This window comes from Sus scrofa, chromosome 7, assembly GCF_000003025.6.
Source record: "Sus scrofa isolate TJ Tabasco breed Duroc chromosome 7, Sscrofa11.1, whole genome shotgun sequence".
Lineage (NCBI taxonomy): Eukaryota > Metazoa > Chordata > Mammalia > Artiodactyla > Suidae > Sus > Sus scrofa.
In genome coordinates this window covers 32,446,498-32,472,118 of record NC_010449.5, presented here as the reverse complement: position 1 = coordinate 32,472,118, position 25,621 = coordinate 32,446,498, and the positions used below count along the sequence as shown (strand labels likewise).

General features: G+C 51.6%; 1 protein-coding gene across 5 annotated transcripts in view; it reads left to right on the top strand.

The window, feature by feature from the left end:
- Positions 1-25,621, top strand: part of CPNE5 (copine 5) — a 113,508-nt gene that overhangs the window by 38,124 nt on the left and 49,763 nt on the right. For 4 of the 5 annotated variants that reach the window (XR_002345691.1, XM_013977863.2, XM_013977862.2 and 1 more), the window contains exons 4-10: positions 3,171-3,274; positions 4,699-4,738; positions 4,955-5,031; positions 7,461-7,520; positions 10,730-10,780; positions 11,050-11,113; positions 21,291-21,394. Coding sequence is in view for 4 of the 5 variants with exons in the window: in XM_013977863.2 (XP_013833317.1) it covers positions 3,171-3,274; positions 4,699-4,738; positions 4,955-5,031; positions 7,461-7,520; positions 10,730-10,780; positions 11,050-11,113; positions 21,291-21,394 (500 nt within the window). In the remaining variant the exon portion in view is untranslated. The remainder of the gene's footprint in view (positions 1-3,170; positions 3,275-4,698; positions 4,739-4,954; positions 5,032-7,460; positions 7,521-10,729; positions 10,781-11,049; positions 11,114-21,290; positions 21,395-25,621) is intronic. The other variant, XM_001927588.5, reaches the window with a different exon arrangement.

Below are 25,621 nucleotides of genomic sequence, written 5' to 3'. Positions count from 1 at the left end.
ACTAGAGAAGCCTACCATAAAAGGATTAGATAAGTTCATACGGTGCAAAGTGTTTAGCACAGTTGCTAGCACCGTAATCACCTGTGATTGTGCTAAACACCGTGTCAGTCCTGGGCTGCGGAGATGAGGGAAACTTGGATCCTCCCGTTGCTTAAGATGCTCTGTCTAGCGGCGTGGAATGAGGCTCAGAAGATCATGGTTAGGGCATGTGGTGAGCAGTGCTGTGGGATGGGAGGAGGATTAGGGGAGCACGGGGAGGGGATGGGAGTTGGAGGGCTGGACCTCTGGGGAGCTGAGTCCTTAAGCACCAGCATTTGACCCCCATTTGGTCCATCTGCTGGGAGGAGGCTGTGGCCATGATTGAGGTGAGAAAATGAAAAGGCCTGACCAAGTCCACCGCAGGGCCAGGGGAAAGATTTAGGTGATGGAGTTGACAGGAACAAAGGTTGATTAGATGAGGGGGTGAGGGCAGGAAGGCGCCTGATTTAGTGCTTCCCAGATGCCCCCACACTGCCTTGGAGGAGGTTCTCTTTGCAGGTTTCTAACTTAATTCAGGGGCGAAGGGGCCACCAAGCCATGTCCCAGGTAACCAGAGCCTGGCCCACCACATGAGAGGGCTCAAGTACTAGCATTTTTCTGGGCTTTAGGCTGCCAGGAGGACAGTGCTCAGGTTTAATTCCTTATTTTGGCCATGACTGCCCAAGCCAAAAAAACCCCACATTTATATATTAAGAATGATTAACAACCTTTTAAAATGTTTTTTATCGCCTATCTTGTTTACTTTGGGGATTATCATGCCCTGCCTTTACGGAGTGTACAGTACAGTTCCGTGACTCTCTTATCTTTTAGTCTCATGTCTCTTTTTATTTATTTATTTACTTATTTTTATTTTTTTACTTTTTGTCTTTTGTCTTTTTAGGGCTGCGCCCAGTGGCATATGGAGGTTCCCAGGCTAGGGGTCTAATGGAGCTACAGCTGCCGGCCTGCACCACAGCCACAGCAACACCAGATCCAAGCCGTGTCTGTGACCTACACCTCAGCTCACAGCAACGCTGGATCCTTAAGTGAGTGAGGCCAGGGATGGAACCTGCAACTTCATGGTACCTAGTCAGATTCATTTCCGCTGCGCCACGATGGGAACTCCTACTTATTTAAAAAAATTTTTTTTGTTTTAAAAAATTTTTTGGCCATGCCCACAGCATGCAGAAGTTTCCAGGCCAGGGATCGCACTCGTGCCACAGCAGTGGCCCCAGCTACAGCAGTGACAATGCCAGGTCCTTAACCACTAGGTCACCAGGAAACTCCCCACATTCCTTTTTAAAAATACAATTTCAAAGTTCCCTTGTGTCTCAGCAGGTTAAGGATCTGGCGTCACTGCTGTGGCTCTAGATACAGCTGCAGCATGGATTCGATCCCTGGCCCAGGAACTTCTGCATGCTGTGGGCTCAACCAAAAATTAAAATAAAATAAAAATTTAAAAAGAAAGCTTAAGGACTTCCCATTGTGGTGCATGAGGTTTCAGGTTTGATCCCTGGCCTCGCTCAGTGCATTGCCATGAGCTGTGGTGTAGGTCGCAGATGCGGTTTGGATCCTGTGTTGCTGTGGCTGTGGCATAGGCTGGCAGCTGTAGCTCTGATTGGAACTCTAGCCTGGGAACCTCCATATGCCACGGGTACAGCCCTAAAAAGACAAAAAATAAAAAATAAGTAAAAATAAAAAAGAAAAGAAAAAAAGCTTAAATAAATAAAATTTCACCAAAAATGTCTAGTGTATTGAACAGATATAAGAGCTGCTTAGGTGGAAATGGTGGCCTGGCCCAGTACCCACGCTGCCTTCCTCCATGGCTCGAGAAGACTCCTGGGAGCTCACAGCCCCATGTAACACGGTCCAGCCAGGTGGTTCTCCAAGGAGGTTCTTTCCATCAGCAGCATCCGTATCTCCTGCATGTTTAGAAGTACATATTCTCAGGCTTCATCCTAAACCCACTGAATCATAACCTACAATCTGATTTAACAAACCCTCCAAGTGATTTTGATGCCCAGAAATGAGGAGTGATTTGCCTTAAGTTATTTGGGGAGTTTAATGGGATTTAATTATGGAGTGTCCGATGTGTGCAAAATTCTGGCATATGTGTTACAGGGGATACCAAGAAAGTTAGGTCTCGGTATTAGTAGTCTATTGCTGAGTAGCACATTAGCCCAGAGTTTGGCTACTTAATGAACAGTGTCACGAATCTGGGTGCAGCTTTGTGGACTCATCTACCTTAGGGTCTCCCACGTGGGCCAGGGTCTCAGTCCTCTCGAGGTTCGGCTGGGGCAGGATCCACTTCTGAGTTCCTTTGGTGGTTTTTGGTAGGATTCAGAGTCTTAGAGGTGGGTTGGCTGGCAGCCTTGCTTCCTTGCCACCTGGGCTTTTCCAGAGGGCAGCTTGCACCATGGTGGCTGGCTTCACCAACATGAGTAAGCCAGCCAGAGAGAGCAGCAAGCGAGGGCACCCAAGACAGAAGTCACACTGTAACGTATCCTTGGAAGTGGCTTGTGCTCTAGTCCATCTTCATTAGAAGTGGGTCACCAGCTCCAGCCCACGTTCAAGGGGAGGGATTCACACAAGGGCATGAATACCAGGAGAGGGGCTCTTAAAGGATCCCACAGTCTCTGTCTCCACCTTGCATTTGCAATCGAGACATCGAATCACTGCACACCTAAAGTGGAGTCGGTCAGAGAAGGGCCATGGTCATAGAGGAGGCAGAAGTTCAGTGGTGGCTCAGAGAAAAGTAATTTTCTGGAGCAGTCGGGAAGGTTTCTTGGAGGAGGTGGCATTAACAAGGGACTTTGAGGGAATGGAGTTTATGCCCTTGGCCAAGAAGGGGAGGCCGGGCAGAGGATACAGCATAGGCTGAGGCAGTGAGGTGGGAAAGCACAGGGAGCTATGCAGGTATCAAAACCAACTCACTTGAGTGGAGGGAGCCTATAGAGAGAAAGAGGACAAAGTGACAGTAGAGATTGGGGCCCCGGGTCAAGGCTGCCACTGCTAGATGCGGATGCTCTCCTCTCCGCTGGAGGCGGGCGTAGCTTCCATCACTATCACGGTCAGGACCGTGGGGCTCTGAGCCCAGTGCTCCCCTGTCCCATAGCCTGGCCGTGAGATCCCTGCCTCATCTTCTCTTGTAGTTTGGACGCACTGAAGTCATTGACAACACACTCAATCCCGACTTTGTGCGCAAATTCATCGTGGATTACTTCTTCGAGGAGAAGCAGAACCTCCGTTTTGACCTGTAAGTGGAAGATGGTGCTGAGGACAGGGTGGGGGAAGGAGCTGCTGATGGTGGATGGGGCTGCAGGGCCTGTGGCTGCGGCTGGCGTTTCTTTACTAGGGAAGTTAGGGGTGGCTGTGATATTAGAGGAAGCCCAGGGTTGGTTGGCCTGGGGTAAAAGTAACAATTAGCTGAAGTCCAGCCCTGCCCTCATCAGGAGATGGAAAGGAGCTGGGTGGAGGAGCCAACCCCCTTCCCCATTAGTCTCAGTGCGGGAGGGCACCTGGCAAGCTACCTGATTCTGGGGTGGGGTGATGAGGAAGGATCCTGGAGGCAACTCTAGCTCTGCCTCCTAGGAGCCCCTTCCCCTAGGCCCTGACTTTTTTCCTCTGACCTCTCCCTCTGACCAGGATTGTTCTGGGAAAGGGTCCCCTCCAGCTTCCCCTCCTGCAGAGCTAACCCGGCTGACGGGGCTCAAAGCATCTGTGTGGATGTCACAAAGGTGCCCAGTGCTTCTCTCCTAAAGTTAAAGATGATGGTGGGATTTGAGTCTAGTGAGCACGCGGAGTGCTGTTTTGTTGTTTTTTTTCAGGGTATAGGATGATTAGAAAGGACTGTGCCCCCAGAGAACTGTGTACACAGTGGGGGGAAGGGGGGGTTGGCACCTGAGGGAGCAAAGAGGAAAAAATGCAGTGAAAGGAAATGACTTCAGAGGAAGTGGGGGGAGGACCTGAGGCCGAGGGCAGTCAGTGTAGCCCATTGTTGGGAAGTCACTGGTATCATTTTGGGGAGAAGGTGCTCAGGGCACGGGACTGGCAGGAGAATGCCTGCCCTTCAGCAGGGGTCCTACGGGCCTAGAGTGGCGTCTGGCTGCAGAGATGGCCAGTGAGCAGGGGTGGGATGCCGAGGAAGGGCTGCAGATGAGGGGAAGGGAGGGGTCCAGGTGCAGGATGGCCGAGGTTCAGGTATCAGTGCCTCCCTCCTTCTTGAGTGCCCAGGCCCAAGGGCAGGCTGGGCAGACCTGAGCAAGAGGAAGCCATCAGAGAAGGTCAAAGGCAAGATACTGAAGCCAAAGGCAGCCGAGCCTTGGCTGGGACAACAGAAGAACAGGCAGTGGAGAGCAAGGTGACTCAGGCACCTATGAACCAGCCAGGGTAGCAAAGCACGTGTATTTTCTCAGTTTGTAATGAGACATATGTGTAAGGAAGGGCCCAAGTCTTAAAGAGTCCTGTGCTGTGATGCATTTTGACACCCATTTACCACCCAAATCAAGAGACAAAACAGGTCCAGCACCAAGGAAGGCTCCCTTTTGCGTCTCCCCAGAAATGTCCTCTGTGTCAGTGTCTGTTCTAGGGGAAGCAGAGGTCCTGGCTCGGCTCAAGAAGCCAGGCGGTTTGAGACAGGATGCTCCAGCCACCTTCACCATCTCTCTGTGTTCCCTGCAGATACGACGTTGACTCCAAGAGTCCGGATTTATCCAAACATGTGAGTTCTGCCGGTGCCTGCCCAGCAATCCTGAAAGTCTCTTAGATGCCAAATTCTGAGTTGGCCTTGGGTGTCACTGTGACGCAGAGTGTGTGTCTGATGCTACATTCTGTCATTTCAGAGCCTTCCTGCTTCCATGGGTGCAGGGATGGGGGAGGCAGGATGCTTAGGAGCAGAGGGGGTGACAGTGGTCTTTTCTGTATCCTGGATGTGCAGGACTTTCTGGGCCAGGCCTTCTGCACCCTGGGAGAGATTGTGGGGTCCCCTGGGAGCCGCCTGGAGAAGTCCCTCACGTAAGTGTATGGGGGAGTGGGTGCTGTCTGGGTTGCTTTCTCAGTGATGGGCCAACTTCCTGCCCACCTTTCTGAGGGCTGGCTCAGGGTAGGAAGAAAGCAGTTGGCAGTCATAACAGATGATGGGAAATAAGGAGATTGGAGTTCCTGTCATGGCTCAGTGGGTTAAGAATCTGACTAGGATCCATGAGGATGCAGGTTTGATCCCTGACCTCACTTAGTGGGTTAAGGATCCATCATTGCCACTGCTGTGGCCTAGGCTGGCAGCTGCAGCTCCTATTCCACCCCTAGCCTGGGAACTTTTGTATGCTGCATGTGTGGCCCTAAAAAAAGACAAAAAAAAAAAGAAAGAAAGAAAGAAAGAAAGAAAGAAAGAAAGAAAGAAAGAAAGAGAGGCCCCACAGGCCTTAACTTTGTAGGGCTTTTAACCCCATTATCTTGGAAGAACCCCAGCTCAGCTATTAGAACCCCGAATTCCTTAGGATAGCCCAAGATGCTATCTAGTCCACTCCTCTTCCCCTCTCCATCATTGTATAGAGGAAGGAACAGAAGCCCAGAGAGAGGCAGTGACTTGCCCTAGGCCACACAGCTACGAAGTAGAAAAGCTGGGATTTGAATCCCAGAATCTCCTCACACAGTGGATTCCTCAGATCACTCATACCTTGTTGTAGGCCAGAGCTGGGCATGGTGAGGCCTTCTCCATCCTGTCCTTCCCCTGATACTGCATTATAGGGCTTTAGGTGCTTTTAGGAGAAAGCTCTTACCCGAAGCAGCCTCTGGGCTGAGAAATCCCAGGGCTTCTCATAGTGGAGCCTGAGGGTGGCTTCAGGGACCAGCCAGGGCTGGCCAACTGGTGGGGTGACCTCTTTTGTCCCTGTTTCTCAGGAAACCCTAAGAGTAGGGCCCAGGCCTCAGACAGGACAAATGTGGAGGTCATAGAGCAGAGTGGGCAGAAAAGCCCTGCTTGCTGCTGCCAAGTTCACACTGGATGCTGTCCCGTCACCGTGTTCAATAACTGCAGAATGTGTTATTGGGAGGGGGGGTCCCTCTTTCCCAGACCCTTGCCTCTGACCGCCAGTAACTGTGTGGTCACTTCAGGGACCCCAGAAAGTCCTCCCTGCTCCCAAAAAGGTCTCCTCCTCTAGGTTCAAAGAAACAGTGATAAATAGCTGTCATTTATTCAAAACTAGGAGCAGGAGTTCCCATCGTGGCACAGTGGAAATGAATCCGACTAGGAACCATGAGGTGGCGGGTTCAATCCCTGGCCTTGCTTAGTGGGTTACAGGTCTGGCTTTGCCGTGAGCTGTGGTGTAGGTCACAGATGTGACTCAGATCTGGAGTTGCTGTGGCTGTGGTGTAGGCCAGTGGCTGTAGCTCTGGACCCCTAGCAAAAAAAAAAGAAAGAAAACTAGGAGCAAATCCAGGACTGGGGGGGGCTCTGTAGCTTATAGAATTTGGGGTCCCAGGAATGAGTGTGAGTCTGCCTCTTTCAGCTCCCAATGGCCTGGGTCAAAAGCCCATGGTCGTTTGAGTCTGTTTCATATGCTGTCCCCTGGCCCACCTTCAGTGAAGGGACACCATCTGGGGACCGAGGAAGGCTCCGAGTAGGGGTGGCTAGTGAGAGGAGCTTTAAAGGGCAAGCAGGATCTGAAATGTCAGGATGCTGGGTGTTGATAAAATGTCAGATGCTGTGTCCCCCTCTGCAGCTGTCATGTGTCTAAGTCTAGCTGTGCCCTGGCTAGACCTCTGAATGGGCTCCCTTTCATTAGGCATCTCTTCTGGGCCAGGCAGTGTTTGGTCTCTGTGACCTCATGTGATTCTCTCAGCAATCTTCCCCTTTCACAGCCCACACACTGAGGCTCAAAGAGGTAGAACAGAAGTTCTCAAACTGTAGCAGGATCAGCATCACCAGGCTTGTTTTTGTTTTGTTTTGTTTTTTATGGCCACACCCACAGCATATGGAAGTTCCTGGGCCAGGGATCCAAGGCCCAGCTGCCACCTATGCTGCAGCTACAGCAATGCCAGATCCTTTACCCTATTGTGCCAGGCCAGGATCAAACCCGTGCCTCCACAGTGACCTGAGCCACTGCAGTCAGAGTTTTAACTCACTGTGCCATAGTGGGAACTCCTAAGAGGGCTTGTTAAATATAGACTACGGGGCTCCAAGCCCAGGCCTGGGCAAGGGACTGAGAATTTTCATGGGATGGGATACTGCTTGTCTAGGGACCACACTTTGAGAGCCCCTGAGGCAGAGCTGCCTAGGGCCTCACAACAAGGTTTGGTAGGAAGACCTTTCCTTCCCCTGCCTGTGGCTTTCCATCCTGTTTTGTGGCACCTGTCTCCCAGAATCCAGATGCCCAATGCTTTGGCCTCTCAGGATGGAGATACTCAGCTCAAGTCATGCTTTTTCTCTTCCTCCCTCTCCACAGAATAGGAGCATTCAGCCTGAATTCCAGGACGGGCAAACCCATGCCAGCTGTGTCCAACGGGTAGGCCACCAGTCATCTCTGGCCCTGGAGTCTTCAGACATTCAGCCAGCTCTGCAGAGGGGGCCTCAGAGTCCTGGCCCAGTCCCTGCTCCCACCAGTGTGCATCCAGCCCCAGTTAGGGGCACAGAGAGGGCCCTGGGTCCCTCATCAAGGACCACTCTGCAGCTGGCCCTCCCCCATCCAGGCCCATCCCCAGTGGCTCCTGGGACTTTGGGAAGCAGGGCAGGGCTTAGAGGTCGGAGGGGCTGTTTCCAGGAATCAGCAGGGCCTGGATGCTCTTCCTTTCCTTCCTTTCTCCCTGGCCTGTTTCTCCGGCCTCCACCTCTCACCCTCCCTCTCTGTTCTCTTGACCTCCTCATCTCTCTTCTCCACCGCTTCCACTGCTGGACATCAGCCTCCTCACAGGGTGGACCCAAATCCTCACTTTCTGCGTTTTCTGACCAGCTGTCGTGGGCTAGACTTGTTCCCCCAGCCCCCACCCTGACCATGGGCTTCTGGCTGGCCTCATGCAGATGTGGCAACGGAGACCCTCCCACTCCTTCCCTCTCCTTCTCTCCTGGTTGGAGAGAGGGTCTTTACCTGTGGGGAGGGGTGGGGCAACAGGGAAGGAAACATCTGCTTGAGGGACCAGCCCGGAGGTGCCTCTGGAGACAAGCGTCTTGGCTGAGTAAGCAAAGCTCCAGGGGCCTTTGCCGAGGGCTCCTGGAAATTGGGTCTCTGCAGCTGGATTGCCTGAAATGGGGCTGTGGGAAAGGGGCCTCCAGGAGACCCAGGAATGCGTACAGCCCAGAAAGGGTATGGATGCTAATTTCCAAGAAGAGTAGAAAAGCAGCAATGGGAGAGGAAGCAGGAGTCATAGAAAAAGTGAGGGAGAGTGACACACTGAGGTATATGGAACGATTGGCCAACAGGGACCTGCTGTACAGCACAGAGAACTCCACCCAGTATTCTGTGAAAATCTATGTGAGAAAAGAATCAGAGAGAATAGATATGTGTATATGTATGACTGGGTCACTTTGTTGTACAACAGAAATTATCACAGCCTTGTAAATTAACTATACTTCAATAAAACTTAAAAAATAGGAGTTCCCGTCATGGCTCAGTGGTTAATGAACCCGACCAGTATCCATGAGGATGTGGGTTTGATCCCTGGCCTCACTCAGTGGGTTAAGGATCCAGCGTTGCTGTGAGCTGTGGCGTAAGTCACAGACGCAGCTCGGATCCCTTGTTGCTGTGGCTGTGATGTAGGCCGGCAGCTGTAGTTCCGATTAGACCCCTAGCCTGGGCACCTCCATATGCCTCAGGTGTGGCCCTAAAAAATAAATAAATAAATAAATAAAATGGAGTTCCTCTCGTGGCACAGTGGAATCAAATCCAACCGGAAACCATGAGATTGCAGGTTGGATTGCTGGCCTCGCTCAGTGGGTTAAAGATGCAGCGTTGCCATGAACTGTGGGGTAGTTTACAGACTCGGCTCGGATCTCGCATTGCTGTGGCTGTGGTGTAGGCCAGTGGCTACAGCTCCGATTAGACCCCTAGCCCGGGAACCTCCATATGCCACAGGTGCAGCCCTAAAAAGACAAAAAATAAATAAATTAATTAATTAATAAAAAGGGAGACTGAGACAGATAAGAGGGAGGGAGAGGGCAAAGCAGGGCAGGTGGGAACAGATTGGGGCTGGAGGGGAGGAAGGAAGGACTGGAACTAGAAGAGGGGCTAAGAGGCAAAGAGAAGAACAGATAGAGAAACACTGGACAGAGGAGGCTGGTGTGAGGATTCTGTCTCCCTGGTCAAGGAATCCATCTTTACTGGCAAGGAGAGCCAGATCAGGGGCTGGGGAAGGCTTTGGGCTCCTCAGCTCAGCTACCCAAGTCTAGGGGTGCGAGTGGGCGGGCACCACCATCTGCCTGTGGCGGGGAACCTCCAGATGCGGCCCCTGCTCTGGTCACCTCATCTGAAGAGACCTGGGCTGTCTCATCAGCCCAGGCCGGGTCCCAGGCCTCCTTTGCCTCCTCTGTTTGAGAGCCTGTCCCTTCAAGAGCTGGCACTGGGGAGAGCTCCATCAGTGGTTCTCAAAATGTGTTCCACAGATTAAATAAGAATCTGGCATTGCTGAGAGCTGCAGTGTAGTTTGCAGACGTGGCTTGGATCTGGTGTTGCTGTGGCTGTGACGTAGGCCAGCAGCTGCAGCTCCAGTTGTAAACTTCCGTATGCCACAGGTGTAGCCCTAAAAAAAATGTGGAGTTCCCGTTATGGCTCAGCAGGTTAAGAACCCAACTAGTATCCATTGAGGATGTGGCTTCAATCCCTGGCCTCACTTGGTGGATTAAGGATCTGGCATTGCCATAGCTGTGGTGTAGGTCCCAGGTGTGGCTGGGATCCTGCATTACTGTGGATGTGGTGTAGGTTGGCAGCTGTAGCTCTGATTCGACCCCTAGCCTGAGAACCTCTATGTGCCACAGGTGCGGCCCTAAAAAGAAAAAAAAATGTGTTCCACAGACAGCATGCTGACGGCCCCAAGGCTGGATTTGATTGTCTCTGCACAACTGTAAAAGGAACAGGTCAGGGAGAAAAATGGTGCTCTTGAGGCACAGGGCCTTCTCTGTGCCAGGCGCTGTGTGTGTGTGCCTATTAGTAAAGTGGATTCCATAATCACACCCATTTTATGAGCCAGGAAACTGAGACTCAGAGAGGTGCGGTAATGAGCCTAAAGTCACACAGCTGCTGGAAAACATGCCATTTTCTTCTCCCTCCCAATGGCCCCAGTATCCCCACCCCAGGTTAGTCCCAAACACTGGAGTGGGATGGGCTGATGCCAGCAGCGTGAGGGGTCCCTCTTGACGAAAGCAAGAGGTAGTGCAGGTCCCCTAGGTAGAGTCCCACTCTGGGAACTTGACCTCCTAGAAAGGATTCTCTGGGTGGGCCAGCTTCATGTCCTGGTTGCCCACCTCACAGAGGAGCCACATGATTGGCTGGGCTCCGTTGCCCCCAGAAAGACCCTAGCCAAGAAGTTCAAGGGGAGGGAGCCTTGAGAGAGGGCCTGGCAAGCGGCCACCAAGAGTCTGCCAGTCCCCTGCCCCGCTTACTCCCTCTTACTGCCCTCCCTCCCACGATGAATCAGGGTGGTTCAGAGCTGGAATGTTCCGGGACTCTGGGGGTCAGCTGGGTGCAGGGTGGGGTGGCTAGCCCACGAGGTCTTTTGCCCACAGAAGTGGTCTTTGGATGGAAAGTTTGAGAACCACTGGTCTGGAAGCCTCCGGGTGAGTCTGGATGCTTTTCCACTTCTAGGACTTTCACTGCAGACAGGACCCTTCCTGGTGGGGCTCTTGGGGAGCAGGGGGTGGGGCAGCCCCAGGCCCAGGAAGCCGTGCCCTAGGCCACAGGAGACTGTCTTCTCGGGGACTTTGGGGCAGATCTGCTGGATGGTGGGGGGCGGGCGGGAGGATGAAGAGGGCTGATTTCAGGAATGTTCAGGCTTGAGTCTCTGTCCTTGACCGACGTCCCATTCTCTCCTCTTCTCCCCTCCCAGTGGTGTCCCAGGGAAGAAATGTGGCACCATCATCCTGTCTGCTGAGGAGCTCAGCAACTGCAGGGTGAGTGGCAGAGGGACGCCAGGGCAGGACTGGGTCTGGGTGGGGATGGGGCAGCGACAGAGGGCAGTCCACCCTCCCTGTGACCCTGGGGCCATGCATGTCCTTGGAAAGACTAGGGGAAGACAGGTCTCCTCCCTCTGACCTGGCTGATGTAGAAGTCCTCAACCCTGGAGCCAGAGGCCACCTTCCCTTTTATAGTAGAGCTGCCTGAGGCCCAGAGAGAGGAGGGAACTCACCCGCAGTCAGCAGCAGAGCTGAGCTGGGAGCCCTGGTCCATTCCCCATCATGGCCACTGCTCACTTGTCCTCAAGCCAAGACTGCCTTGGCACCAACATTGGCGGCAGGGGGGCTTTTTCAGTCTTGGAGCCTGGGTGCTTGGCATTTAGTTGTCATTTTTCACTTTTAGCTTTGGAGTAGGGTGACACCCTGTATGGGGCTGAGGGAGTGTGTGTGTGTGTGTGTGTGTTGGGAGGCCAGAGTCTGCAGTGCCAACCAGTCCTTGGTTTTACTTCTTCCATGAGACTGTGGAAAAGCAGGGGATGGGAATAGCTAGAGGGTAGCTGAGCCCCCAAGAAGGGGCCCAGGGGGCCCAATGGCTATTAATGATGATAAATGATAATAGTGATGATATCTTTTGTCTGACAAGTGTTGGGCTTTTTACATTTTATCACTATTTCTGACCATAATCCTAAGAGGCAGGATAACCATTGTCATTCCCATTTTATGGATGAGAAAAGTGAGGCTCAGAGAGGCTAAGTCCCCTATTCAAGGACAATAAGTGATAGAGCCAGTGTTCTAGTTCTAATGCAGATCAGCCTGATCCTAAAACCCAGGCTTATTCCACCAAACCACCCAGGCTTGCACGCCCCTTGGGAGCCACAGGTAGGAATTTAGGCACTAATGAGGAGGAGAGGCAAATGCAGCAACAGTGTGAGCACAAGACCAATTCTGGGGTAATCTGGGAACACAGCTTCCCATGGGGCTCAGCTCAGGTTAGAACACCCAGGAAGGATGAGGAGAAACAGCATTTTTTTTTTTTTTTTTTTTGCTTTTTGCTTTTTAGGGCCACACCTGTGGCACATGAAAGTCTTCAGGCTAGGGGTCAAATCAGAGCTTCAGTTGCTGGCCTATGCCACAGCCACAGCAGTGCGGGATCCAAGCCATGTCTGCAACCTACACCACAGCTTATGGCAAGACCAGATCCCCAACCCATGAGCAAGGTCAGGGATCGAACCCAAGTCTTCTTGGATGCTAGTCGGGTTCATTACTGCTGAGCCACCATGGGAACTCCCAAAAAGCATTTTCTGACCTTCCTGAGAAGTCAGTGTCACTACTATATCCATTACTTATCAATATTTACCATATTATAAATTAAAATTGAAGAAAAAATTTAAATTATGTATAAATTCATTTCAAAATTACAATAGTCTGAGTTCCATCATGGCCAATGGTTAAGGATCTGGCATTGTCACTGCCATGCGCTGGGGTTCAATCCCTGGCCAGGAACTTTTGTGTGCCGCGGGCGCAGCCAAAAAAAAAATTTAACCCATTAGAGGTTAACAGAAGTAACATCTTTTTTGAAAAATAGCTAGATTTGCCAAAATCAAAGCGATTTAGCTGGGGAGTTCCCTTGTGGCTCAGCAGGTTAAGGATCCGGCATTGTCACTGCTGTGGTACAGGTTTGATCCCTGGCCCAGGAACTTCCTCATGCCTTAGGCACAGCCAAAAAAAAAAATGTCCTTTAGTGGAAAGACTGCTTTGCTTTACATTTTTTAAAAAAAAAATCTCTTAATACCTGGTTTAACAGAAGAGCTAGATTCTCCTCTCTGCCTCTGCAGTCAATCTGTTATGCTATCACTGTTGGATAATTTCTAGAAAATTCCATGTCTTACCAGCGTTATTATGAAAATAGCTTTGGCCTCATGGGCTCCCATGGGGGTTTCCAGTTCTTACTTTGAGAATGGCTGGTACATATGGAGGTTTAAATTGTTAGTTGACATTAACTGAGCAACACACTGTGCTAAGTGGTTTACAGTATTGGTTTATTTATCTGATGTCCTATAATATGTAATGTAATACGTAGTATGATGTATTATATATTGTAGCATCTCATGTATTATGGTCCCCATTTTACAGAGAGGTTAAGGGACCTGCCCAAGGTCACACAGCCACTGAGTAGAAGAGATTGTAACCCAGGCAGTCTGGTCCTAGATCCAAGGTCTTTAACACCTAGGCTGTAGTGTCCCAAATTTTGCTTTCATGGGCTTCTGGTTGGAGAAGAAGGCACAGAATTGATAGGACAGGGTGGTATAGCAGTGACTAAATCAGCTCCAACACAACTGCTCAATCTGGTTTCTCCACGGGTCTGTTTACCTACTGAGGGTCTGGAGGAACTTGACCACAGGACTAAACCTCCCCCACGTAGACACCCAGCAGAGGGCGTGACGTGCAGTAGGTGACCCAGAGGCTCCGGCATGAAGCTGTGATCAGATGACTAGGAAGCACAAACCCAATGTTCAGGCTCATGATGAAAACTCCTACATCCGTATATGCTGGCGATCTGGACACTACTGGAGTTCAGAAAAGGGAGAGAACCCAGCCGACATGTAGACGAGATCTTGGGTTCCCGCTTCCTGAGCTTCAGTTTCCCCGCCTGTGTGCTGGGACTGGTAGGGCTGCTGTGAAGATTAGAGGAGATGGTGAAGGCGACCGTGCCTGACAGGGGCCAGTTCCTAGTGGGCGTCTGGGAAAGACTGAATCTGAATTCCCGGGGAACCTAAATTCAGCCTGCTCCCCCACGCTTCTAGCTCAGCTGGTGACTCCCTCCCAAGTTTATAATTAAATAAAGTAATACAGGTGAAAGTGCTTTGGAAATTCTGAAGCTCTAGACAATGCTAGGTGCTGCTATGGGTCTAGTTCTCCAGGATTGGGCAACAGTCTGCCTTTTATACCCATTAGACTCCCCTTCCCCCTCCCCCTCCTTCCCCCCTCCTCTCCTCCCCTCCTCCATCCAGGGACGGCAGCAGTTTCTTTGATTTAAACTGTTTCAGAGCCAGTGGGGGGCGGGGTCTCCCTCCCTTCCACTTGAGATTGTCAGCTCCTTTTCTTTGGGGGAGGGGGGCATCTTTGGCTGAGTTCTGTCTTTCCCTAGAATATTTGCAAAGGAAAAGAGACTAATTCCCAGCATCTGGCTGAATTAAAATAATTACATCTGCACGGCTTTGCTTCTGTGGTTCCAGCATTCAGTGGGAGGATCAAAGGAAGAAGGTGGGGTCTGAGCGATGGTTTTTCATCAGAGCAGGGCTTCCTGAATATATTCTGTCAAAGTAGACATACCCGCCCTTCATCCTTGGGGAGGATGTGAGCAGGCAGGGACCAGCAATGGATTAGAGTGGACTCCGTTGGGTCATCCTCGTGCTTTGATGGGTTATAGAAAAGCCCTGCTCATCTAGAATTTAAATACCAAGAAAGTTCCAACAATCAGAATTGGATCCCAAATGTTATTCTGTAATACTTGCTGTTGACAGAGATGAGCTTTATATCCTGAAGGGCCTCTGAAACACCCAAGAATTCATTGTGCTCAGCAGTAAGGCAATTATTATTCTGTGTAACACTGACCAATATTTGTATCATCCTCAGGATTGCCTGAGACTATCATGTTTATAGTCTATTTGATTGTCACCACGGGGCCCCGGGGGCAGGGCAGGAGTGAGTGACCCAGGGTCACTCAGAGAGGTGGAAGTGGCCTGCCTCAGGTCACTCCTCCCTTGGATGGAGGCATCAAAATTTATTACATTCACTCTTTTCTAGGAAACAATATACTTAATACTGCCGTGAACATCCTCACAGCGGAATCGTTCCATTTTCCTTTGAACTTTAGTTGATGGACTTTGATTAGTATCCCAGGCTCACGGAGGCTCAAGGAGTGGGAGGAAAAATGGTCAATCTGGGGTTTTCAGACTCTGAATGACCAAATCAAGGTACACAACTGATTGGATTGCTCAAGAAGTTGGTCATTAAGACAGCAGTGGAAACCTGCTTGACCTCCACGTGGTTATTACACTCAATGTCTAAGACAGGCCTAGACCACCGTCTGGGTTAGAATAAACGCCAGCCCATGAGGTTTCTGCTGCTGTCCCTGAATGCCTGCACCCCAGGACTCTTGCTTCTGGGCCCCTCTGTGAATATAGAAGCCCTCCCAGAGGTCACCATCACAGAATCACCTCCACCTCTGAGCTGTGTTCCCTTCTGCGGGAGTGCTCAATTTCAGAGCTAATGATTATTATTATTTTTGGGGGGCTGCATTTACAGCATGTGGAAGTTCCCAGGCCAGGGATCAAACCCATATATGAGCCTGGGCAAGTTACTTAACCTTTCTGTACCTCAGTTTCTTCATTTGTAAAATCGCTTTACCTGGTGGGGTGTTTTTTGTTTTTTTGTTTTTGCCACTCTGAGGCATGTGGAGTTTCCAGGCCAGGGATCAGATCTAAGCTGTAGCTGTGGCAACCCTGGATTCTTTAACCTGCTGTGCCAGACAGGGAATAGAACACCAGAGAGACACCACTGATCCTATTGTGCCACAGTGGGAACTCCTTATTTAAATCTTTGATTTGATGTATCATGGATTTTTGCATTGATTTTGATATTTTAAATATCACATTAAAACGTCTTTGTTTTGAGGCGTCCTCTTGTGGCTCGGTGGGTTAAGGATCTGATGTTGTCACCATAGCAGCTCAGGTCACTCCCATGGCATGGGTTTTATCCCTGGCCCAGGAACTTCCTCATGCCTTGGGTGCAGCCAAAAGTAAATAAATAGAATAAAACAAAATAAAATCTTTATTTTGATGACTAAGATTTTTGGAGTCCCTTAAATTTTGCCCTTGCCTATCCTTGCTCTGACCCTGGGGGCTGCTGGCGAGGTCCAAGCCAGAGCAGCTTTGCAGTCTCCCCTCTGGGGTGCCACTACTGTCTCCCAGCCTTCAGCCCACCTGCCGACCTCTGGGCCTGACCTCTGACCTACATGGCCCTCTCCTGGGTCAGTGGGGGGCTAACATGCTAGAGTGGGCCAGGCCACCACCCCAGAGAGAAAGGCTCTTTGCTGTGGTCTCCCCAGCAGCCTGATTAACATGCGGAAAGATGCAAATTGAAGCAATTCTGCTGTTTTAGAAGAACTTAATATGTTTTTTTAAAAGATAGGGTGAAAAGGCAGAAATTGCAGAAAATTATATATTGCAGGAGTTGCTTTATCTTCTGTGCAGTTGATTCCAGAGATGCTTCTGGTTTGGAAAAGGCATTTCATGTGCTTGGAGAGCCCCATTCTCAGGCTGAGGGTGCCAAACAGCAGGGCTTCTGACCCTCAGCCAGAATTTGCTGCTCTCTAATCCTGCTGATCTGGTGCATTTTATTGCCACTCCCCCAGACTCTTCCTGGGGTCACAGGTAGATCAAAGGTTGATTCCTTCATTAACCCTTATTTAAGGGGAATGGTCAAAGCTTAGTAACTATGGAGTTCTGTCTGACTAGCATCCACAAGGACGCAGGTTTGATCCCTGGCCTCACTCAGTGGTTTAAGGATCCAGGGTTGCCATGAGCTGTGGTGCAGGTTACAGACACGGCTTGGATCCTGAGTTGCTGTGGCTGTGGTGCAGGCCTGCAGCTGCAGCTTCGATTCAACCCCTAGCCTGGGAACGTCCATGTGCCGCAGGTGCAGCCCTAAAAAGACAAAAAAAAAAAAGTTTAGTAAAATTTGACTGTTGACATAACTCAGAGCCACCTTCAAAAGAAAGTCAAGGGCTCCCCAGGGGCTGCACACCCAATAGGAAGCTGGTCTTGATTACAGCCTAGAAGGCTCTCTGAAGCTCTGTCTCATGCCCATGGAGCAACAATAGCCTGATACAGTTTATCATGATGGGCTTTTGCCGAATGGGCCCAGGTCTAGTTGGTGCAAGGGAGGACAGATCAGGTTGAACAAGTAAATAAGCCCAGCAATGCCTCACAGAGATATGCCATGGAGGGTGGGGGGTGGGGATGGGGGGAATGGTGTGTGGCTTACTGGGGGATTTTTACAGTCAGATGAATTTTGGAGCCTTTTTTTTTTTTTTTTAATTTAACTAGTTTGCACAGAGGAGTTCTTTCTAAAATGGATTTCACACTTCTCTGACTTCTCAAACTGAGGTTGCAGAACATAATTAAACTTATCTTGATGATTCAGGGTCATCATTTGGAATCTCAGTTATTGTAGCTGGTTGGTCTAGGGGTGTGATTCTTTATTAATCTTTGGAGCCAGGAGTTCCCGTCATGGCGCAGTGGTTAACGAATCCGACTAGGAACCATGAGGTTGCAGGTTCGGTCCCTGCCCTTGCTCAGTGGGTTAACGATCCGGCATTGCTGTGAGCCGTGGTGTAGGTTGCAGACGCGGCTCGGATCCTGCGTTGCTGTGGCTCTGGCGTAGGCCAGTGGCTACAGCTCAGATTCGACCCCTAGCCTGGGAACCTCCATATGCCGCAGGAGTGGCCCAAAGAAATAGAGGAGAAAAAAAAAATTTTTTTTTAATTAAAAAAAAAAAATCTTTGGAGCCAGACAGTCTTGTTTCAATCCCAGCTTCTCCTCTTACTAGTTTTGTGGCTTCCCAGTTAACCTCTCTGTGCCTCAGTTTCCTCAGCTTTAAAATGAGAATAACAGGGAGTTCCCATTGTGGCTCTGTGGGATAAGAACCCAACTGATAACCATGAAGATAAAGTTTCAATCCCTGGCCCTGCTCAGTGGTTAAGGATCCAGCATTGCCTCAAGCTGTGGCATAGGTCGCAAATATGTCTTGGGATCTGGCATTACTGTGGCTAAGGCATAGGCCTGCAGCTGCAGCTCTGATTCAAACCCTAGCCTGGAAACTTCCATATGCAGCCCTAAAAAAGAAAAAATGGGAATAACAAAAGTACTTATCATAGATAAACGCTAACCGAACATTGGCTGTTTCGTATGGGTCAGCCCAGTAGTAGGTCGTACTCTGCAGGTGTTGACTCCCAGTCTTTTTTTTTGCCACATGAGGAAGTTCCAAGGCCAAGTATCAAACCCTAGCCACAGTGGTGACAACACCAAGTCCTTAACCACTAGGCCACCAGGGAACTCCTTAGCTGTTCTCTGCTAGGCACTGTGGACTGGTACCCAACATGCACCGTCTTCCTTAGTCTTCTGAAGGGGCTCATAGAGGGTATTATTGTTCCATTTTTCCCTCTGCACTGGGTCCCACAAGTTACATAGCCAGTGTTGTAAGGAGCCCATCAGGTTGTAGGCCTTCTTCTAGACCTTGGGATAGAAGTCTCCAGAGAGGCATTTAAAGTGCTCCTTCTGGGAGTTCCAACTATGGCTCAGTGGTAATGAGCCCAACTACTATTCATGAGGTTGTGGGTTCGATCTCTGGCCTTGCTCAGTGGGTTAAGGATCCAGCATTGCCGTGAGCTGTGGTGTAGCTCTCAGATGTGGCTCGGATCTGGCATTGCTATGCCTGTGGTGTAGGCCGGCAGCCACAGCTCTGATTCAACCCCTAGTCCGGGAACTTCCATATGCTGCAGGTGTGGCCCTAAAAAGAAAAAAAAAATAAAGTTCTCCCTCCCTAGAGATCTTTCTGGGACGGTGTGAGAGAAAGCCCTGAAGTCTAACTGCCTGGGTTACCATGTCTGTGTGATCTTGGGCATATGAAAACCTCTAAAAGCCTCAGTTTCCTCATCTATAAGATGGGGACACTCGAAGAGTTACTTCATACAGTTGTAATGAGGATTCAGTGAAACAATGTATGTAACGGGAAAAGCCTAACAGTGCTGAGCATGGAGCAAGTGCTCAGTAAGTCAGCCATTCTCCCTTCCAGGTTGAGGCCTTAGGTTTCTTGAGAGGTTCTCAGATTCCTGGGGCTCCTAGGCCTTGGAAGCTCCCAATCCCACCTCCTTGTTCCTCTCAGGCAAGCGATGGTGAGGGACATGAAAAAGCCATCATTACCTGGGCGGCTCCGTGTGCTGGTCGCTGTGTCCCAGCACCGCCCCTCAGGACCTCCCTTCAGGGGACTTTTCCAGCCCAGGCTCACCGGAGTCCAGCCCTGCCCCAAGTCCAAAGAAATCAGCGATTCTTTTTTTTTTTCTTTCTTTTTTTCACAGCTGCACCTGCAGTATATGGAAGTTCCCAGGCTCACGGTCACAGCCACACGCCACATGCCACACACGCCATAGCCACAGCAATGGCGGATCCGAGCCGCATCTGTGATCTACACTGCAGCTTGCAGCAATGCCAGACTCTTAACCCGCTGAGCCACAACAGGGACTCTAAAATCAATAATTATAAAGACAGAGGGAAGCAGGCCTCTCAAACTGTAGTGTGGTCTGTGCTGGAAGAGGCATGGCTTTGAAATCTCATTGAGCTCATACATGTTGAATTTCCTCTCATTGTTTACCAGCTGGTTGTCTTGGGCAGGTTACCTAGCTTCTCTGACCTCCAGCTTCCTCAATAAAAAGCAGCAAAGGATTATTCCAAGGACTAAATAGGATAAAGCTGTAAAGCACTGAGCGAAGTGACTGGCCCACAGAGATGGCATCTAATAAATGTTTGTTGAATGAATGAGCGAGCGAGTGGAAGAATGCTCTGCGTTTGCTGTTGTCCTTGAGGGAAGGCGTGGGAGGTGGTAGAGGTGGGAGTCCAGCAGGGACAGAGGCCACACACTCTGGTGGGGGGTGGGGGGCAGGGGTAGAAATAGCCGAACCCGCATAATAGCTTTTACACACACAGCTGTGTGCGCCATATGCTGTTCTCAGCACTGTCCTTACACTAACTCATTTCATCCTCACAACAAGTCTATGAGGTAGGCCTTGCCTGTACCCTCATTTTACAGATGAGGAAACTGAACACAGAGAGGGTGGGTGACTTGCTTTAGGCCACACGCTCACAGGGGATGCAACCTGGCTCCAGAGACCAAATTCTTAAGCAGTATACTGTCCCCATTGCCCCAACCTTTGACCATGTACTTCAATCTGTGGGACGTTGCATCTTTGACTCTGCCACCCTTTTGATTCTCATGGGCTGTGGGACACTGATCTCCAGCATCCCTCTTTCCCCCGAAGGGCACAGCGTGGAGACCTGGGTGACTTCCCAGACAGGCTCTGGCCCTGGAAGGCAGGCCAGGCTCCAGGAACTATCGAAAGGGCCCTGGGCTCTGGTCCATTGGCAGTTGATTTGTCAGGAAGCAGAGCTTTCAGGTCGAAGAGACCACAGGGGGATGAGCGGGGAGGAAGACCTGGGGGCATTATCCCTCCGTTGGCCACAGCCAGCAAGAGAGGAGGGGCCGTGTGAGAGTCGGGGCCCTCACCAGGGGTTCCTCGGGCTCTTGGGCTGAGTGTGTGGTCAGCCTGGGCAGTGAGCTGATCAGCGGTTGTGAGAAACCCGGGGCTCTGTTTGGTGAACTTGTGGGGGTCACTCCCCACTCTGAGCCTTGGGCCCATCAGCTATAAAATGGGGGGCTTGTGACCCAGCTCATCTGCCTCAGAATTAATTGGACCTCTTGTGAGTCAGTGCCTGTGAAAATGATGCTTATGCTTGAACGTCCTCCAGGAGCCACACAGACGTGTAAGGGAATGTAGGCCATGTGGACCCCACAGGCTCTGGGGTTCGGTGACCAAGCTCAGAGTGGCTGGGGTTAGTCATTTCCCCTCCCTGAACCACTCAGTAAAATGATGGTGGCACCATGTGTGCGAACTTTGACCACGTGGGTGCAACGTGGGCCTGCGCTCTGCTCCAAACTGCACACGTGGTCTCATTCCACCTCATCACAGTCCTCTGAGGTGTGTACTGTGATCAGCTAAGGTTATAGAGGGGAAACTGAGGCTCTAAGAGTTACCTCCCTTGCCCAGTCACACAGCTATGAGTGGTAGAGCCAGGATTCAAACTGAGGTCGGGTCCAGACCTCACCTGCTTCGCTGCCCAGCTGTTCCGCCAGACCTGCCAGCAGGGGAGTTGTTGAAAGATGAAATGAGTATTGGCTCAGGGCCTGGCGCCTGGTGTGGGGCACGGGTGAGACGCTGCCCTTTCTAACTGCCTTGGTGCCCAGAATCCTCAGGCCCTGGAGCTGTGCTCCCACAGGGACCGGGGCCCTCTCCAGCCTCCTGCCGCCTCACACCCCTGTTCTCCCTCCCTCCCACCAGGATGTCGCCACGATGCAGTTCTGTGCAAACAAGCTGGACAAGAAGGATTTCTTTGGGAAGTCTGACCCCTTCTTGGTGTTCTACCGAAGCAATGAGGACGGAACGTGAGTTTGCAGGGGCACAGGATCGGGGGTGGAAGGTGGCAACTTGCCAGGCGGGGTGGCCCGGGCCATCTCCTCCTGGTGCTGCCCTGGGGCTGCCCTGGGGCCCCTGCTCTAGAGATGGCAGGGGCTCTGGGAAAGGCAGGGGCTCCAGGTAGCACCCTGGCCTCACAGATGGGGCTGGGGGTGGGGTAGGGGCAGCTTCTGAGCCCACAGCATCATCCTGAGGGTCTTAGCAATGGTGGGTGCTCAGCACGTCAGAGATGGAGGGAGTGGGCAAAAACAGGGCAAAGGTGGGAACGAGAGCCCCTCTGAGAACCCATTCCTTCACCCCTGTCTCTAAGCCTCACCCTCACCCACCCACAGCCTCCTGACACCCTGAGACCACACATTCCCCCACGATATCACACTCAGTGTGGCAAATTCGGACCTTTTCCCCAAATGGCTCCACACTCTGCCAAAGGCTTCATTCAAAACCCTTCACATATTTTTTTTCTTTTTTTTTTGTCTTTTGTCTTTTTAGGGCTACACCTGCGACACATGAAGGTTCCCAGGCTAGGGGTCCAATTAGAGCTACAGCTCTAGCCACCGGCCCACACCACAGCCACAGCAACTCGGGATCTGAGCTGCATCTTCGACCTACACCACAGCTCATGGCAATGCCGGATCCTTAACCCACTGAGTGAGGCCAGGGATTGAACCCGTACCCTCGTGGATGCTAGCCGGGTCCATTGACTGTTGAGCCACAACAGGAACTCCCCCCTCACATCTTTGAAGCCCCATTTCCCTCTGTCCTCTCCCTAATCTGGACGCCACCCACAATATGATGGAAAGACACACCACTCATTTGGCGAATGTAGGTCAGCCATGTACACAGATTCTAGGTTGAGGGTCTGGGGACCTAGGTCCTCTCCACCAATCTGTTGTGTGACCCCAGGCAAGGATGCTCCCTCTCTGGGCCTGTTTTCTCATCAGTAAAATAATCTGTTTGGATTAGGTGGTCTCCATAGTCTCTTTAAGCACCACAGCTCTGGGAGGCTTTGGCCACTTATGGCTGGAATTTGCAGAATAAGGAAGTGATGGGGCCAGGGAGGTTAATTAGAGAAACGCTGCTGGAGAAGGGGCACTAGGAAGCAGATTTTGAAGGAGAGGAAGAAAATGGGGCCACAGGGGTGGGGGGTGGGGGAGGAGGAGCCAGGAAGAATAACAGGCTAGAGAAATAGCGTGTGCAAAGCAAGTGTGCCCTGAGCAGAGGGCTGGGAGGCCTCCCAAAGTCCCCCAGAATCTGAAATCCTGTGTGTGTGTGTGTGTGTGTGTGTGTGTGTGTCTGTCTGTCTGTCTGTCTGTCTGTCTGTGTTGGGGGGCAGGGCAGAAATAGAGAGGAGGGGTGTTTCAGTTCCGGGGAAAACTGATTTTTAAGCCTGAACGTACAAAACAAAGGGAATTAGGTATGATCATTTGCATAACAAAAGGATTCTTTGTCTCACCAAAGGACTCCTAGCAGGATTTCTTTAAATAATTCTTGTTGACTTCAACTCCACTCGAGGGAGGGAGGAAGAGGCCTGAGTGATGTTCTGGGCACCCACGGAAATGTCCACGCGGGCCCCCCGCCCCCAGAGGGGCCACCCCGGGCTTGTGTCCGAGGTGAGGGCCGGCTGGCCAGCTGGAGGCGGGGATTCTGGTGGCGGAGCAGGAGATAGGTGTGTGGCGGAGTGTTTGCCAGTGATTATTCTAGCAGAGAGATGTGTAGGATGGATGAGGAGGGGGCGGGGGAGAGGGAGAGACTCGTGACTGACACGGTGAGCAGGTGGGAGGTGCTGCGCAAAAGCGAGCTGTGCTGCAGGGCGGGGGGGTGTGGTAGGCAGGGGAGGGCGCGGGGAGGGGAGGACCGGGCCGAAGGACAGTCCAAGACCTGGCGCAGCAGAGCCTGGGCAGGGACTGCGGTCACAGCCCCCTCCTGTCAGTGGAGCCACGGGTTCCCCAAGTGTTGACAGTGGCAAAGGCGCTGGTCAGATGAGGGAGGCCACGGAGGTTTACTGGGGGGCAAGTTTCCCTTGAAGCATGGGCTCGGGTCGGGGGAGGTGGGGGGGTACACACCGAAGGCAGCTGGAGAAACCGATCCAGAGGGGTGCGGGGAGTGAAGTGTCACGCCTGCCACGCCGGGAGGGCCATGGAAGGAAACAGCCACAGAGCAGCCATGTGCTCCTGGCACCGCGCAGACCTTGTCCTCTTCAATCAGAATCACCCGTCTGGGAGCAGGAGTGTGGTGATGGAGAACCAGGACAATTATGAGCTGTGTCACACTCGGCGTCTCCAACCCCATGGAACTTTCTGGGAGGTGGAAAGGTTCTGTATCTCACTGTCCCCTGTGATCGCCATTAGGTACACACAGCTGCTGAGCCCTGGAAAGGGCCTAGTGCGCGGGAGAAACTGAATCTCTCATTTCATTTCCTCTTAGTTAATTTGAATGTAAATAGCCACGGGTGGCTAGTGGCTGTCATTCCTGACTGTGCAGCACTACCTCTGAGGCTCACTTTCTTGGTGTGTGTGATGGGGATAATCAGAACATCTCCCTCGAGGGAAAGCCGGGAAGATTACATGAGTTAACCCCAGTTATTAGAACAGGGGGCCTGGCAGCATTAGTCACGGTTTTGGGAGGCCCAGTCACTTGCCCAGGGCTGCATAGCTGCCAGCTGTGGTCCTGGGACCAAAACCCACATCTGTGTAACCTTCTTGGTGTATACTCCCCCACACGCTGCCCCAAGTGTGTGTCGAAAGGAGTTGAGCCGGGAAATGACTGCAAAGGTCATTTCCACGCTAGGGCCTCATCTCGCACAGCAGGTGCATCAGGGAGTCTGAGGGGCTTGTGGGTTCCGTGACTGGGGGCTAGAGGGAGCTTAAAGAAAGTGGTTTCAGGCAAGAGTCTGAACAGAAAGCCAACCACACAGAGCTCAGGAAGAAAGACATGGAGGAGAAATGAGAATATAATAGCTTAGAAGCCCTGGTCAGGAAGTTTGGCTGGCAAGGGAGAGGCATGAGAGAAGGCAGTGGCTCCAAAGAAGTGGGCAGTGGGGAGGCTGGGAGGGTCCAGGGCAGGTCTGTGTGATGCTTCCAGATGGGAAGTCAGGGCCTCTGGGCGGTCGGATCTCCCTCCCCTCACCGACAGTTGCTGCTCCTGATCCTCCCCCCTGCCACCCCACCACCCACCCCAGGCTCCCCTTCTGGCCCCAGCTAAGGGCAGCCGTGGCCCCTCCTCTTCCCATCCCCATCCCTGTCCTCCTCACCAGCTCTGGGGTGTGTGGGGAAGTCTCCCACGTGTACCTCACACTCCAGCGGGTGGGCGAGAAGGAGCACAGAAGAGGAACACTGAGCCGCAGTGACAGGAATGACATTTTGACTTGAAAATTGCCAGAGAAGAAATGGCACAGGCTGTGTGGGCTCGGGTGGGGCCTGGGCGCTTTCCTGGGTGGCCTTTCCAAGCCAGAAGGTAGCTGGGCTAAGGCAGAAAAGTCTCCAGGGACAGTCCCTGCCCTATACTCCCCCTGGGCTCCCCCCTCCGTGGAGTAGGATAGGCTTCTGGAATAGGGCCAGCCAGGCATGGCATGGGGGGTGGGCAGGGGTGCTGGATTGGGGCTTAGCTGGGATGAAGCCAACTCTGCACTTTCAGTTTGCAAAGCAAGCTCCTGGATTCAGACTAAAAGAGCTGACAGGGTCTTAGAGATCACCTAAGCCAAGGGCTTTATTTTCACTGGCTTGAAATGCCAGTGAAAGCTATAGAAACTCTCCTCTAAGAGATACACTTATTCATTAGTTCATTCCAAAAAAAAAAAAAATTACTCAAACACTTACTAAGTGCCAGGCGCTATTCTGGGCACTGGAGATATACCAGTGAACAAAGAAGACAAACCCCTGCCCTTACGGAGCTTACATCTTAGTGACAGGCTGTAAAAGAAGTCAGGAGAAAGATAGGCCATGTCAAACATCAGATGATGACAGATGTGATGGGGAAAGCAGCATGGAAGGGGACTAGGAGGTGTCAGAGTCAGGGGACCAGGGGCTTATACATTTTAGATAATGGTGCTCTGGGCAGGTGCTCACGTCAAAGACATGACATTTGAGCAAAGGCCTGAAGGAAGCGGGGAGGTGAACCATGAATGTGGCAATCTGGGAGACGATGCTCCAGGCAGGGGAACAGTGAGCACATAAAACTCAGACATCCAGTTCCACCGA